Here is a 17068-nt window from a genome sequence, read left to right as displayed (position 1 = left end):
GAATCACTTATACATATACATATGTTCCCATATCTCTTCCCTCTTGCATCTCCCTCCCTCCCACCCTCCCTATCCTACCCCTCCAGGCGGTCACAAAGCACTGAGCCGATATCCCTGTGCCATAGGGCTGCTTCCTACTAGCTATCTATATTACGTTTGTTAGTGTATATATGTCCATGCCTCTCTCATGTCCTGTCACAGCTCACCCTTCCCCCTCCCCATATCCTCAAGTCCGTTCTCCAGTAGGTCTGTGTCTTTATTCCTGTCTTACCCCTAGGTTCTTCATGACATTTTTTTTCCTTAAATTCCATATATATGTGTTAGCATATGGTATTTGTCTTTCTCTTTCTGACTTACTTCACTCTGTATGAGAGACTCTAGGTCTATCCACCTCATTACAAATAGCTCAATTTCATTTCTTTTTATGGCTGAGTAATATTCCATTGTATATATGTGCCACATCTTCTTTATCCATTCATCCGATGATGGGCACTTAGGTTGTTTCCATCTCCGGGCTATTGTAAATAGAGCTGCAATGAACATTTTGGTACATGACTCTTTTTGAATTTTGGTTTTCTCAGGGTAAATGCCCAGTAGTGGGATTGCTGGGTCATATGGTAGTTCTATTTGTAGTTTTTTAAGGAACCTCCATACTGTTCTCCATAGTGGCTGAACCAATTCACATTCCCACCAGCAGTGCAAGAGGGTTCCCTTTTCTCCACACCCTCTCCAGCATTTATTGTTTCTAGATTTTTTGATGATGGCCATTCTGACTGGTGTGAGATGATATCTTATTGTAGTTTTGATTTGCATTTCTCTAATGATTAATGATGTTGAGCATTCTTTCATGTGTTTGTTGGCAGTCTGTATATCTTCTTTGGAGAAATGTCTATTTAGGTCTTCTGCCCATTTTTGGATGGGGTTGTTTGTTTTTTTGTTATTGAACTGCATGAGCTGCTTGTAAATTTTGGAAATTAATCCTTTATCAGTTGCTTCATTTGCAAATATTTTCTCCCATTCTGAGGGTTGTCTTTTGGTCTTGTTTATGGTTTCCTTTGCTGTGCAAAAGCTTTGAAGTTCCATTAGGTCCCATTTGTTTATTTTTGTTTTTATTTCCATTTCTCTAGGAGGTGGGTCAAAAAGAATCTTGCTGTGAGTTATGTCATAGAGTGTTCTGCCTATGTTTTCCTCTAAGAGTTTGATAGTTTCTGGCCTTACATTTAGCTCTTTAATCCATTTTGAGCTTATTTTTGTGTATGGTGTTAGGGAGTGATCTAATCTCATACTTTTACATGTACCTGTCCAGTTTTCCCAGCACCACTTATTGAAGAGGCTGTCCTTTCTCCACTGTACATTCCTGCCACCTTTATCAAAGATAAGGTGTCCATATGTGCGTGGGTTTATCTCTGGGCTTTCTGTCTTGTTCCATTGATCTTTCTGTTTTTTGTGCCAGTACCATACTGTCTTGATTACTGTAGCTTTGTAGTATAGTCTGAAGTCAGGGAGCCTGATTCCTCCAGCTCCGTTTTTTGTTCTCAAGATTGCTTTGGCTATTCGGGGTCTTTTGTATTTCCATACAAATTGCAAAATTTTTTGTTCTACTTCTGTGAAAAATGCCAGTGGTAGTTTGATAGGGATTGCATTGAATCTATAGATTGCTTTGGGTAGTAGAGTCATTTTCAAAATGTTGATTCTTCTAATCCAAGAACATGGTATATTTCTCCATCTATTTGTATCATCTTTAATTTCTTTCATCAGTGTGTTATAATTTTCTGCATACAGGTCTTTTGTCTCCTTAGCTAGGTTTATTCCTAGATATTTTATTCTTTTTGTTGCAATGGTAAATGGGAGTGTTTTCTTGATTTCACTTGCAGATTTTTCATCATTAGTATATAGGAATGCCAGAGATTTCTGTGCATTAATTTTGTCTCCTGCAACTTTACCAAATTCATTGATTAGCTCTAGTAGTTTTCTGGTAGCATCTTTAGGATTCTCTATGTATAGTATCGTGTCATCTGCAAACAGTGACAGCTTTACTTCTTCTCTTCCAATTTGGATTCCTTTTATTTCCTTTTCTTCTCTGATTGCTGTGGCTAAAACTTCCAAAACTATGTTGAATGAGAGTGGTGAGAGTGGGCAACCTTGTCTTGTTCCTGATCTTAGTGGAAATGATTTCAGTTTTTCACCATTGAGGAGGATGTTGGCTGTGGGCTTGTCATATATGGCCTTTATTATGTTGAGGAAAGTTCCCTCTATGCCTACTTTCTGCAGGGCTTTTATCATAAATGGATGTTGAATTTTGTCAAAAGCTTTCTCTGCATCTATTGAGATGATCATATGGTTTTTCTCCTTCAATTTGTTAATATGGTTTATCACATTGATAGATTTGCGTATACTGAAGAATCCTTGAATTGCTGGAATAAACCCCACTTGATCATGGTGTATGATCCTTTTAATGTGCTGTTGGATTCTGTTTGCTAGTATTTTGTTGAGGATTTTTGCATCTATGTTCATCAGTGATATTGGCCTGTAGTTTTCTTTCTTTGTGACATCCTTGTCTGGTTTTGGTATCAAGGTGATGGTGGCCTCTTAGAAGGAATTTGGGAGTGTTCCTCCCTCTGCTATATTTTGGAAGAGTTTGAGAAGGATGGGTGTTAGCTCTTCTCTAAATGTTTGATAGAATTCCCCTGTGAAGCTATCTGGTCCTGGGCTTTTGTTTGTTGGAAGATTTTTAATCACAGTTTCAATTTCAGTGCTTGTGATTGGTCTGTTCATATTTTCTATTTCTTCCTGCTTCAGTCTTGGCAGGTTGTGCATTTCTAAGAATTTGTCCATTTCTTCCAGATTGTCCATTTTATTGGCATAGAGTTGCTTGTAGTAATCTCTCATGATCTTTTTTATTTCTGCAGTGTCAGTTGTTACTTCTCCTTTTTCATTTCTAATTCTATTCATTTGAGTCTTCTCCCTTTTTTTCTTGATGAGTCTTGCTAATGGTTTATCTATTTTGTTTATCTTCTCAAAGAACCATCTTTTAGTTTTATTGATCTTTGCTATTGTTTCCTTCATTTCTTTTCCATTTATTTCTGATCTGATTTTTATGATTTCTTTCCTTCTGCTAACTTTGGGGGTTTTTTGTTCTTCTTTCTCTAATTGCTTGAGGTGCAAGGTTAGGTTGTTTACTCGAGATGTTTCCTGCTTCTTAAGATGGGCTTGTATTGCTATAAACTTCCCCCTTAAAACTGCTTTTGCTGCATCCCATAGATTTTGTGTCATTGTGTCTCCATTGTCATTTGTTTCTTGGTATTTTTTTTATTTCTTCTTTGATTTCTTCAGTGATCACTTCGTTATTAATTAGTGTATTGTTTAGCCTCCATGTGTTTGTATTTTATACAGATCTTTTCCTGTAATTGATATCTAGTCTCATGGCGTTGTGGTCGGAAAAGATACTTGATACAATTTCAATTTTCTTAAATTTACCAAGGCTTGATTTGTGACCCAAGATATGATCTATCCTGGAGAATGTTCCATGAGCACTTGAGAAAAATGTGTATTCTGTTGTTTTTGGATGGACTGTCCTATAAATATCAATTAAGTCCATCTTGTTTAATGTATCATTTAAAGCTTGTGTTTCCTTATTTATTTTCATTTTGGATGATCTGTCCATGGGTGAAAGTGGGGTGTTAAAGTCCCCTACTATGAATGTGTTACTGTCGATTCCCCCTTTTATGGCTGTTAGTTTTTGCCTTATGTATTGAGGTGCTCCTGTCTTGGGTGCATAAATATTTACAATTGTTATATCTTCTTCTTGGATCGATCCCTTGATCATTATGTAGTGTCCTTCTTTGTCTCTTTTAATAGTCCTTATTTTAAAGTCTATTTTGTCTGATATGAGAATTGCTACTCCAGCTTTCTTTTGGTTTCCATTTGCCTGGAATATCTTTTTCCATCCCCTTCCTTTCAGTCTGTATGTGTCTCTAGGTCTGAAGTGGGTCTCTTGTAGACAGCATATGTATGGGTCTTGCTTTTGTATCCATTCAGCCAATCTGTGTCTTTTGGTGGGAGCATTTAGTCCATTTACATTTAAGGTAATTATCGATATGTATGTTCCTATTCCCATTTTCTAAATTGTTTTGGGTTCGTTATTATAGGTCTTTTTCTTCTCTTGTGTTTCTTGCCTACAGAAGTTCCTTTAGCATTTGTTGTAAAGCTGGTTTGGTGGTGCTGAACTCTCTCAGCTTTTGCTTGTCTGTAAAGGTTTTAATTTCTCCATCAAATCTGAATGAGATCCTTGCTGGGTAGAGTAGTCTTGGTTGCAGGTTTTTCTCCTTCATCACTTTCCGTATGTTCTACCACTCCCTTTTGGCTTGTAGGGTTTCTGCTGAGAGATCAGCTGTTAACCTTATGGGGATTCCCTTGTGTGTTATTTGTTGTTTTTCCCTTGCTGCTTTTAATATGCTTTCTTTGTATTTAATTTTTGACAGTTTGATTAATATGTGTCTTGGTGTATTTCTCCTTGGATTTACCCTGTATGGGACTCTCTGTGCTTCCTGGACTTGATTAACTATTTCCTTTCCCATATTAGGGAAGTTTTCAAGTATAATCTCTTCAAATATTTTCTCAGTCCCTTTCTTTTTCTCTTCTTCTTCTGGAACCCCTATAATTCGAATGTTGGTGCGTTTAATGTTGTCCCAGAGGTCTCTGAGACTGTCCTCAGTTCTTTTCATTCTTTTGTCTTTATTCTGCTCTGCAGTAGTTATTTCCACTATTTTATCTTCCAGGTCACTTATCCGTTCCTCTGCCTCAGTTATTCTGCTATTGATCCCATCTAGAGTACTTTTAATTTCATTTATTGTGTTGTTCATCATTGCTTGTTTCATCTTTAGTTCTTCTAGGTCCTTGTTAACTGATTCTTGCATTTTGTCCATTCTATTGTCCATTCTATCTCCAAGATTTCGGATCATCCTTAGTATCATTATTCTGAATTCTTTTTCAGGTAAGCTGCCTATTTCCTCTTCATTTGTTAGGTCTGGTGCATTTTTATCTTGCTCCTTTATCTGCTGTGTGTTTTTCTGTCTTCTCATTTTGCTTATCTTACTGTGTTTGGGGTCTCCTTTTTGCAGGCTGCAGGTTCGTAGTTCCCGTTGTTTTTGATGTCTGTCTCCAGTGGCTAAGGTTGGTTCAGTGGGTTGTGTAGGCTTCCTGGTGGAGGGGACTAGTGCCTGTGTTGTGGTGGATGAGGCTGGATCTTGTCTCTCTAGTGGGCAGGTCCACGTCTGGTGGTGTGTTTTTGGGTGTCTGTGGCCTTCTTATGGTTTTAGGCAGCCTCTCTGCTAATGGGTGGGGTTGTGTTCCTGTTTTGCTAGTTGTTTGGCATAGGTTGTCCAGCACTGTAGTTTGCTGGTTGTTGAGTGAAGCTGGGTGCTGGTGTTAAGATGGAGGTCTCTGGGAGATTTTCGCTGTTTGACATCATGTGGAGCTGGGAGGTCTCTTGTTGACCAGTGTCCTGAAGTTGGCTCTCCCACCTCAGAGGCAGAGCCCTGACTCCTGGCTGGAGCACCAAGAGCCTTTCATCCACACGGCTCAGAATAAAAGGGAGAAAAAGTAGAGAGAATTAGTAGAAGTATGAAGAAATAAAGAAAGAAAGGAGGGAAGGAAGGAAGGAAAGAAAGAAGGTAAAGTATAATAAAGTTATTAAAATTAAAATTATTAAGAAAAAAATTAAAAAACCAAGGACGGATGGAACCCTAGGACAAATGGTGGAAGCAAAGCTATACAGACAAGATCTCACACAGAAGCATACACATACACATTCACAAAAAGAGGAAAAGGGGAAAAAATCATAGATCTTGCTCTCAAAGCCCACCTCCTCAATTTGGGATGATTCGTTGTCTATTCATGTATTCCGAAGATGCAGGGTACATCAAGTTGATTGTGTAGCTTTAATCCGCTGCTTCTGAGGCTGCTGGGAGAGATTTCCCTTTCTCTTCTTTGTTCTCACAGCTCACAGGGGCTCAGCTTTGCATTTGGCCCTGCCTCTGCATGTAGGTCTCTAGAGGGTGTCTGTTATTTGCTCAGACAGGACAGGGGTTAAAGGAGCCGCTGATTCGGGGGCTCTGGCGCACTCAGGCCGGGGGGAGGGAGGGGCACTGCGTGCAGGGCGGGCCTGCGGCGGCAGAGGCCGGCATGACGTTGCACCAGCCTGAGGACCACCGTGCGTTCTCCCGGGGGAGTTGTCCCTGGATCCTGGGAACCTGGCAGTGGCGGGCTGCACAGGCTCCGCGGAAGAGGGGTGTGGATAGTGACCTGTGCTCGCACACAGGCCCCTTGGTGGCGGCAGCAGCAGCCTTAGCATCTCCCCCCTGTCCCTGGGGTCCGTGCTTTTAGCCGCGGCTCGCGCCCGTCTCTGGGGATCGTGCTTTTAGCCACGGTTCGTGCCCGTCTCTGTAGTTCCTTTAAGCAGCGCTCTTAAACCCCTCTCCTCGCGCACTAGGAAACAAAGAGGGAAGTAAAAGTCTCTTGCCTCTTCGGCAGGTGCAGACTTTTCCCCGGACTCCCTCCCGGCTAGCCGTGGTACACTAACCCCTTCAGGCTATGTTCAAGCCGCCACCCCCAGTCCTCTCCCTGTGCTCCGACCGAAGCCCGAGCCTCAGCTCCCAGCCCCGCCCGCCCCGGAGGGTGAGCAGACAAGCCTCTTGGGCTGGTGAGTGCCGGTCGGCACCGATCCTCTGTGCGGGAATCTCCCCGCTTTGCCCTCTGCACCCGTTGCTGTGCACTCCTCTGTGGCTCCGAAGCTCCCCCCTCCGCGTCCCGCAGTCTCTGCCCGCGAAGGGGCTTCCTAGTGTGTGGAAACCTTTCCTCCTTCACAGCTCCCTCCCACTGGTGCAGGTGTCGTCCCTATTCTTTTGTCTCTGTTTTTTTCTTTTGCCCTACCCAGGTACGTGGGGAGTTTCTTGCCTTTTGGGAGGTCTGAGGTCTTCTGCCAGCATTCAGTAGGTGTTCTGTAGGAGTTGTTCCACGTGTAGTTGTATTTCTGGTGTATCTGTGGGGAGGAAGGTGATCTGCACGTCTTACTCTTCTGCCATTTTCCCAGCACTGCAGAATATGTTTTAACCTTTGATTAATTTTGGGTAGTCAGCTCTCTGCTCTGTTTAAAGGTTGGGTTGAACTAAAGAGAGCTATAATGTCTTTTCCAGTTACAACATGAAAAAACACTAATATGATTGAACGAATAGAAATATTTTTTCCAAAATGTTATAAAGTTTTCTTTCATTTTTTAGCCTTTTAGCTTCATGAAGAAAGAGGCTTTTTTTAAGTTTAGGCTCTGTGTTGACTTGGAAAGAGATAACAAACACTTTATAGGGGCTGAAAGTTTGCTTTTACGTACAGTGTGTAAGTTAAATTAGATTTTCTACATAAAAGAGAAGAGTGTAAAATAATAGTGGATTAAACAAGATAAAAGCTTAGGTTTCTCGCATGTAAAGCAGTTTGGAGAGGCAACCTTAGGCTGGCCTGGCAGCTCTGCAAATTATCAGGTGCCCAGGTTCCTTCAGTCATCCCTGAGGTGTGGCCCTCATCCTTATAGCTCAGGGAAGCAGCATGGAAGAAGGGAGAAGGAAAGGGGTGCCCCATTCCTTTTAAAGAGAGTCCTGGATAGGTACCATACCACACTTCCACTTACATCCCATTGGCCAGAACATGGTCACCTGGTACCACTAACTTCAGTGTAGGCTGGAAATGTAGTCTTTCATCTGCAGGGCTGTGAGCTCAGCTAAGATCAGGGCTCTTTTACTAAAGAATGTGGATATTAGGAAGTAAGTAGCAGTTGGAATTAAAAAAAAAATTCTTGATTTTCCTCTCTTGGCCTTTTTTATATCACAGATGTTTGGTGTCTTCTGTTACTAGGTACACAGCAGTTAGGGGAGACAGCAAAGCTCAGATCTTTCAGTCTTGCTATTTAAGGGAAGCATCAGTAGGCTTGGTGAGTGTTAGAGTTTGGATGGAGAGTTAATGTGTCCTCAGGATTCCTAACATTCCCCACGTGGCTGCCACCACAGCCCATTCCAACTGGCCCTATTTTGGGTTCTCTTACCTGTGTTATTTAAATGGCTCCCTTTTATTCAAATACTATTCATTTCATTTTTCCTTCGTAGTCATCCCCATCTTTGTTTCTTTTCCAGATAGACCTAGATGAAGACACTGCTGAAAAATTTTACCAAAACTTACTGGAACTGGAAAAGGATATTAGGGTCACCATTCAAAAAAGCAAAAACCAGAGCTGAAAATGGTGCTCTCTGAGCACCATTTTCATGCCTTCTGTGGATTCTGGAGCACCTGGGTTTCTGAGTTGGATGGTGTGCATTTGTGGTAAACTGTGAGTTCTGATTTTCTCCTTGTTTCAGAATTACCTCTATGACTGTGTGTGTGTTTGTGCATGTGAGAAAAAGATTGATAAAATATAATATATTCTTAAGAATGGTGTTATATCAAAATTGTCCTAAGTGTCCATCATTGGATGAATGGATAAAGAATATGTGGCACATATATACAATGGAATATTACTCAGCCATAAAAAGAAATGAAATTGAGCTGTTTGTAATGAGGTGGATGGACCTAGAGTCTGTCATACAGAGTGAAGTAAGTCAGAAAGAGAAAGACAAATACCATATGCTAACACATATATATGGAATTTAAGAAAAAAAAATGTCATGAAGAACCTAGGGGTAAGACGGGAATAAAGACACAGATCTACTAGAGAATGGACTTGAGGGTATGGGGAGGGGGAAGGGTAAGCTGTGACAAAGCAAGAGAGTGGCATGAACATACATACACTACCAAACGTAAAATAGGTAGTGGGAAGCAGCCGCATAGTACAGGGAGATCAGCTCAGTGCTTTGTGACCACCTGGTGGGGTGGGAGGGAGGGAGACGCAAGAGGGAAGAGATATGGGAACATGTGTATATGTATAACTGATTCACTTTTTTATAAAGCAGAAACTAACACACCACTGTAAAGCAATTATACTCCAATAAAGATGTAAAAAAAAAAAATTGTGCTAGTCACAATTTGTTTATTCTGTTAACTGCAGCCCAAGCTACACTTCATGGGATGAGGTGTAGACTTGAATAATCATGACACAGACACACACTGGTTCTCCTTTTCACCTGCCCCAGCAGGAGGAAATACTGCCCATTCTCTGAGTGACCATCTTAGCCTTGTTCCTTTCGAGTAGTTTTCCTAGGTCTTGTACCTTATTTCTTCTTCCACATGCTGCTTTTACCAATCCTAATACAGATGCCCATGTAATTAATCATAGTAACAAAGTATATGTATTTGGGCCACTTGAATTATTTTTTTCTTATTTTAAAAATGTCTTTTATTGAGATTGATTTAGTCCATGTTAATAGTGGGCCTGACCTTTAACACAATTTGCAAATTTGTTTATTACTTACCTACTCGTTTTCATGACATTTTAGTGGGTGTAATCTTGCAGCAAAAATGATTTATTCAGATTGTTTCAATGAAATTTTCCAATTGAATAATTACTGGTGGAATGTCTCCTGGTATCAGTAGTGGTTGAAAGTGGTTAGGACTTAGTTTGCATGATATGAAGACAAAATGCTAAGATGCTTAGATGTTTCAACCAACACCTGTAATATAACAGTTACAGTTTGAATGAGTTAATGTGAAAAATTATATGTAAATATAATTTATTTACATTTTAAAGTATGGATTTTTGGTTATACTTTAAGTTTGTTGCTAAAGATATTTTTAATAACAATAAACATGTGAAAATGAGGGCTGAACACTGTCTTCAAGAAAGAAGGGTAAAGTTGGAGAGCTGAAAGCAGAGGTGGTTTTTGATCTTCTGTTTACTCGCTGTTAACTGGGAAGAAGGACTTTGTTATGGATCTCAAACTCTTCATCTGTGAAGGAATTATCTTTCTCTTCCTCTGTTCATGGGTCTGAAGTGAGCATTAAATGCAATAATATGTGAATGAATAAAGAGCATTTTCTGAGAATGATGACTAGAAAGTTTTTATTAGAGATTAATAAGCCAGAGTGTCATAGTTGAAATATTACTGTGTAAGGCACTGAGTGACCACGTCCCACCTAACTGAGAGTTGGTTCTGTTGCCCGAATGTTTTGTTTTAAATTGAAGTACAGTTGACTTACAGTGTTTCAGATGTACAGCAAAGTAATTCAGTTATTTATATATATGTATATTTCAGATTCTATTCCATTATAGGTATTACAAGATATTGAATATAGTTCCCTGTGCCATACAGTAGTTCCTTGTTGTTTATTTTACACATAGTAGCATGTATCTGTTAATCCCAAACTCCTAATTTATCTCCCCCAGCCCTGCTATCCCCTTTGGTAACCATAAGCTTGTTTTCTTTGTGAGCCTATTTGTTTTATAAATAAGTTCATTTGTATCATATTTTTAGAATCCATGTATAAGTGATATCGTGTGATATTTGTCTTTCTGTCTGACTTACTTCACTTAGTATGATAATCCCTGGGTCCATCCATGTTGGTGCAAATGGCATTATTCTTTTATGGCTGAGTAGTAGTCTATTGTATATTGTATGTGTGTGTGTGTGTCTGTGTATCATGTATTCTTTATCCATTCATCTGTCTAAAGGACATTTAGGTGGCTTCCATGTCTTGGCTATTGTGAATAGTGCTGCTATGAACATAGGGGTGCTTGTATCTTTTCCAGCCAGAGTTTTCATCTTTTCCAGATATATATCCAGAAGTGGGATTGCTGGATCATATGGTAACTGTTTTTACATTTTTAAGGAACCTCCAGACTGTTCTCCATAGTGGCTCTACCAATTTACATTCCAACCTACAGCATAGGAGGGTTCCCTTTTCTCCACACCCTCTCCAGCATTTACTATTTGTAGAGCTTTTTTTTAATTTGCTTTGGCTGTGTTGGGTCTTCATTGCTGTGTGTGCAGGCTTTCTCTAGTTGCAGTGAGCAGGAGCTACGCTTTGTTGCGGTGCATGGGCTGCTCACTGCGGTGGCTCCTCTTGTTGCAGAGCACGGGCTCCAGTAGTTGTGGCATGCAGGCTCAGTAGTTGTGGCGCATGGGCTTAATTTCTCCATGGCATGTGGGATCTTCCCGGACTAGGGATCAAACCCATGTCCCCTGTGTTAGCAGGTGGATTCTTAACCACTGTGCCACCAGGGAAGTCCCTATTTGTAGACTTTTTGATGACGACCATTCTGACCGGTGTGAGGTGATACCTATTGTAGTTTTGATGTGTATTTCTCTAATAATTAGCAATGTTGAGCATCTTTTCATGTGCTTTTTGGTCATCTGTATGTCTTCTGTGGAGAAATGTCTATTTAGGTCTTCTGTTCATTTTTTTTGATTGGGGTATTTGGTTTTGTTTCAACACTGAGTGGTATAAGCTATTTGTATATTTTAGAAATTAACCCCTTGTCAATCACATCATTTGTAAATATTTTCTCCCATTCTGTAGGTTGTCTTTTCATTTTATTGATGGTTCCCTTTGCTTTTAAGTTTTTAAGTTTAATTAGGTCCCATTTGTTTATTTTTGCTTTTATTTATTTCTTTTACTTTACGAGATGGATACAAAAAAGTATTGCTGCAATTTATGTGTTCTGCCTATATTTTCCTCTAGGAGTTTTATAGTATCCACTCTTAGGCATTTAATCCATTTTGAGTTTTTTTTTTTTTTTTTGTATAGGGTATTACAGAATGTTGTAATTTCATTATTTTACATGTATCTGTCCAGTTTTCCCAGCACCACTTATTGAAGAGACTGTCTTTTCTCCATTGTATATCCTTGCCTCCTTTGTTATAGATTAATTGACCATAGCTGCATGGGTTTATTTCTGGGCTTTCTATCCTCTTCCTTGATCTATGTGTCTGTTTTTGTGTCAGTACCGTACCATATTGTTTTGATGACTATAGCTTTGTAGTATAGTCTGTAGTCAGTGAGCCTGATTCCTCCAGCCTCGTTTTTCTTTCTCAAGATTCCTTTGGCATTTCAGGGTTTTATGTTTCTACACAAATTTAAAAATTTTTTGTTTCAGTTCTGTGAAAAATACCATTGGTAATTTGCTAGGGATTGTATTGAATCTGTAGACTGCCTTGGGAGGTATGGTCATTTTTACAATATTGATTCTTCCAATCCAAGAACACATTATATCTTTCCGTTTGTGTCATTCTCAATTTCTTTCATCAGCATATTATAGTTTTTGGAGTACAGGACTTTTGCCTCCTTAGGTAGGTTTATTCCTAGGTATTTTATTCTTTTTCATGCAATAGTAAATGGGATTGTTTCCTTAATTACTCTTTCTGATATTTCATTGTTAGTGTATAGAAATGCAACAGATTTCTGTGTATTAATTCTGTATCCTGTAATTTTACCGAATTCATTGATGAACTCTGGTAGTTTTCTGGTAGCATCTTTAGGATTTTCTATATATAGTATCATGTCATCTGCAAACAGAGACAGTTTTACTTCTTCCTTTCCAATTTGGATTCCTTTTATTCCTTTTTCTTCTCTGATATGGCTAGTACTTCCAAAACTTTTGAATAAAAGTGGCAAGAGTGGGCATCATTGTCTTATTCCTGATCTTAAAGGGAATGTGTTTAGCTCTTCACAGTTGAGTATGTTAGCTGTGGGTTTGTCATATATGTCCTTTATTATTTTAAGGTATATTCCCCTCTATGCCCACTTCCTGGAGAGTTTTTAATCATAAAAGGATGGTGAATTTTATCAAAAGCTTTTTCTGTGTCTATTGAGATTAACAAATTGAAGGATAAAAACCACATGATAATGTGGTATATCAGGTTGATTGACTTGCAGATATTGAAAAATCCCTGCATCCTGGGATAAATCCCACCTGATCATGGTGTATGATCCTTTTAATGTATCGTTGGATTCAGTTTGCTTATATTTTGTTGAGGATTTTTGCATCTATATTCATCACTGATATTGGCCTGTAATTTTCTTTGTGGCATCTTTGGTTTTGGTATCAGGGTGATGGTGGCCTCAGAGAATGAGTTTGAAAGTGTTTCTTCCTCTGCAGTTTTTTTAGAATAGTTTCAGAAGGAGAGGTGGTACCTCTTCTCTAAATGATTGGTAGAATTCACCTATGAAGGTATCTGGTCCTGGACTTTTGTTTGTTAGGAGTTTAATTACTGATTCAATTTCATTACTGGTAATTGGTCTGTTCATATTTTCTATTTCTTCCTAGTTCAGTCTTGGGAGATTGTACATTTCTAAGAATTTTTCCATTTCTTCTAGGTTATCCATTTTATTGGCATATAATTGCTTGAAGTAGTCTCTTATGGCCATTTGTAACTTCTTTTTCATTTCTGATTTTGTTGATTTTGGCCCTCTTTTTTTTTTCCTGTTGAGTGGATAAAGGTTTATCAATTTTGTTTCTTTTCAAAGAGACAGTTTTTAATGCCACTGATCTTTACTATTGTTTTTCAGTCTCTATTTTATTTATTTCTGCTCTGATCTTTATAATTTCTTTCCTTGTACTAACTATGGCTTTTGTTTGTTCTTCTTTCTCTAGTTCCTTTAGGTGTAAGGTTAGATTGTTTATTTGAGAGGTAAGTTCATATCGCTATAAACTTCCCTCTTAGAACTGCTTTTGCTGCATCCCATAGGTTTTGGATTGTAGTATTTTCATTTATCTCTAAGTATTTTTTGATTTCCTCTTTGATTTCTTAAGTGATCTATTGGTTGTTTAGTAGCATATTGTTTAGTCTCCATGTGTTCTTAGGTGTTTTTTTTGAAGTTTTATTTTTGTAGTTGATTTCTAGTATCATAGTGTTTTGGTCAGAAAAGATGCTTGATATGATTTCAGTTTTCTTAAATTCACTGAGGCTTGCTTTATGTCCTAGCTTGTGATCTATCCTGGAGAATGCTCCACGTGAATTTGAAAAGAATGTGTATTCTGCTGCTTTCTGGTGGAATGCTCTGTAAATATCAATTAACTTCTTTGGCCTAATGTGTCATTTAAGGCCTGCATTTCCTTATTGATTTTCTGGCTGGATGATCTGTCCATTGATGTAAGTGGGTTTTAAAGACCCCTATTATTGTCTTACTGTCAATTTCTCCTTTTATATCTGTTAATATTTGCCTTGTATGTTAAGGTGCACTGCCACTGAACAGAAAAAAAGAATGAAAAGAAATGAGGACAGTTTAAGAGACTTCTGGGACAACATCAAGTGTACTAATATTCACATACAACATCAAGTGTACTAATATTCACATTAGAGAGTCCCAGAAGGACCTATATGTAAATATATATGTTGGGTCCATATATATTTATAATTGTTATGTCTTCTTCTTGGATTGATCCTTTGATCATAATGTAGTGTTCTTCCATGTAGTGTTCTTCCATGTCTCTTGTAACAGTTTTCATGTTAAAGTCTATTTTGTCTGATATAAGTATTGCTCTTCCAGCTTTCTTTTCATTTCCATTTGTGTGGAATACCTTTTTCTATCCCCTCACTTTCCATCTGTGTCTCTAGATCTGAAGTGAGTCTCTTGTAGGCAGCATATTTACAGGTCTTTTTTTTGTATCCATTCAGCCAGTCTGTGTCTTTTGGTTGGAACATTTAGTCCATTTATATTTAAGGTAATTATCGATATGTATCTTTTTATTGCTATTTTGTTAATTGTTTTGGATTTGTTTTTGTAGATCTTTTTTCCCTTTTCTTGTGTTCTCTTTTGTGATTTGTTGACCAACTTTAGTGTTATGTTTGGATTCCTTTTTCTTTGTTTTCTATATATCATATTTTTGGTTTGTAGTTACGATGAGGTTTTTATATAGCAGTCTCTATATATGTGATTGTTTTTAAGTTGGTGGTCTGTTCATTTCAAAGATGTTTTACATACCCTTCATTTGTATTCTCCTGCCCTCACTATTACTGTTTTTGATATCATATTTTACATCTAATTGTTTCATGTATCCCATAACTGCTTGTTGATACAGATGATTTTACTACTTTTGTCTTTGAACCTCACTACTAGTTTTGTGTGTGGATGATTTCATACCTTGACTGTATGTTTGCCTTTACTGGTGAGCTTTGTCCTTCCCTAATTTTCTTGTTTTTATCTGTGACATCGTCTTTTCCACCTAGAGAAGTTCCTTTGGCATTTTTTATAAAGTGGTTTTGTGGTACTGAATTCTTCTAGCTTTTGCTTGTCTGTAAACCTTTTGATTTCCCCATCAAATCTGAATGAGAGCCTTGCTGGGTAAGTATTCTTGATGGTAGGTTTTTCCCTTTCATCACCTTATGTATATGATGCCACTCCCTTCTGGCCTATAGATTTTGTGCTGGCCTTATGGGAGTTGCCCTGTAATTTGTTGTTCTCCCTTGTGGCTTTTAGTATCCTCTCTTTATCTTTAATCTTTGTTATTTTGATTACAATGTGTCTTTGTGTGTTCCTCTATGGGACTCTGCACTTTTGGGCTTGGGTGACTGTTTCATTTCCCAGGATAGGGAGTGTTCAGCTGTTATGTCTTCAAATATTTTCTTGGGCCCTTTCTCTCTCTTTTCTCCTTCTGGGACTCTCTAATGTAAATATTAGTGTACTTGATGTTGTCCTAGAGGTCTCTTAAACTGTCCTCATTTCTTTTCTTTTTTTTTTTTTCTTTTCAGTGGCAGTGATGTCCACTTCTCTGTCTTCCAGGTCACATATTCTTTCTTCTGAATCATTTAGTCTACTATTGATTCCTTCTAGTTTATTATTTTTCATTTGTTATTGTATTCTTCATCTCTGTTTGGTTGTTCTTTATATTTTCTAACTCTTCGTTTAAAACTTCTAAATTCTCGCTCTGTGCATCTATTCTCCTCCCAAGTTCTTTGATCATCTTTATGATCATTACTGTGAACTCTTTCTCAGGTAGATTGCCCATCTCCACATAGTTCTTCTGGAGTTCTATCTTCATTCCTTCCTCATTTTGTCTAAGTTGCTGTTTGTATTTTTATGTATGTGGTAAGTTATGTTTCTCGATCTTGGAGATGTGGTCTTCTGTAGGAGGCATCCTGTGAGTCCCAGCAGTGCACTCCCCTCTTGTCACCCAAGCTCTATGCGCTGGGGGTTCCCCCTAAGATGTCTGCATAGGTCCTTCTGTTGTGGGGGCTGACTTTGTGGGCAGCCTGGCCCCTAGTCTTGTTAGTTGCCAGGACCTGCCTTGTGCAGGTGCTGCTGGCTGTTGTTTAGTGGGGCCTGGTCATGATGTGACTGGCTGTGGAATCTTAGGGGGCCATGGAGCTAGTGCTGGCTCACTGGTGGGCGAGGCAGGGTCCCGAAGACTCTGGTGCTGTTGCCAATCCACTGGCAGGTGAAGCCACATCCTGGGGTTAGTGCCAGACCACTAGCAGGCGGAGTTGGTTTCTGGAGTCTGGCTGCAGGTCCCAGGGACCCCAGAGCTTTTTTCAGATCGTTGCAGGGAGAGGGTGTTCCTGATGCAGCAGGATGTCTGGAAGTTTGCTTTGGCCTGCTAGTGGGCAGGTCCAGCTGGTCCCAGGGTAGGGTAGGGCCTGCATTGTGGTATCATAGTTTTGTTTCTGGTGTCTGGCCCCTGGTGGTTGAGGCTGGTCTAGAGGCTTGTGCAGGCTTCCTGGCAGGACAGGCCTGTACCTGTCCACTGGTGGGTGAAGCTGGGTCTTGGCCCTCTGATGGGCTGGGCTATGTCTAGGGGCATTTCCAGAGGTTGCTGTGGACTCTTTAGTCTTAACCCACCCTGTCTGCTGATGGCTGGGACTGGGTCCCTGCCCAGTTAGTTGTTTTGCTCTGAGGCGTCCCAGCACTGGAACCTATAGGCTTTTGGGCGGGGTCAGGTCTTGGCACTAATGATCCAAGATGTCAGCATCCAGGAGTGTTAATGTGGCTGAATGTTCCTCAGTATGGCTGCCACCAGTGTCTGTGTCCCCAGGATGAGCCACAGCTGCCCCCTGCCACTCCAGGACTCTCCAAGACCAGAAGGCAGGTCTGACCCAGGCTCCTATCAAATTACTGCTTTTGCCCTGGGTCCCAGTGCATGCTGGATTTTGTATGT

At 39.5% G+C, this 17068-nt stretch overlaps 1 protein-coding gene across 2 annotated transcripts in view; it reads left to right on the top strand.

The window, feature by feature from the left end:
* HSD17B7 (hydroxysteroid 17-beta dehydrogenase 7) overlaps positions 1-10019 on the top strand; it is a 32637-nt gene extending 22618 nt beyond the window's left edge. For both annotated transcript variants that reach the window (XM_033855787.2, XM_073804995.1), the window contains exon 9: positions 8178-10019. In XM_033855787.2, the coding sequence (XP_033711678.1) occupies positions 8178-8279 (102 nt within the window). In that variant the 3' untranslated portion in view covers positions 8280-10019. The remainder of the gene's footprint in view (positions 1-8177) is intronic.
* The last annotated feature ends 7049 nt before the right edge of the window (positions 10020-17068 follow it).

This window comes from Tursiops truncatus, chromosome 1 (assembly GCF_011762595.2).
Source record: "Tursiops truncatus isolate mTurTru1 chromosome 1, mTurTru1.mat.Y, whole genome shotgun sequence".
NCBI classification, from domain to species: Eukaryota; Metazoa; Chordata; class Mammalia; order Artiodactyla; family Delphinidae; genus Tursiops; species Tursiops truncatus.
This window is presented reverse-complemented; position numbering and strand designations above follow the sequence as displayed.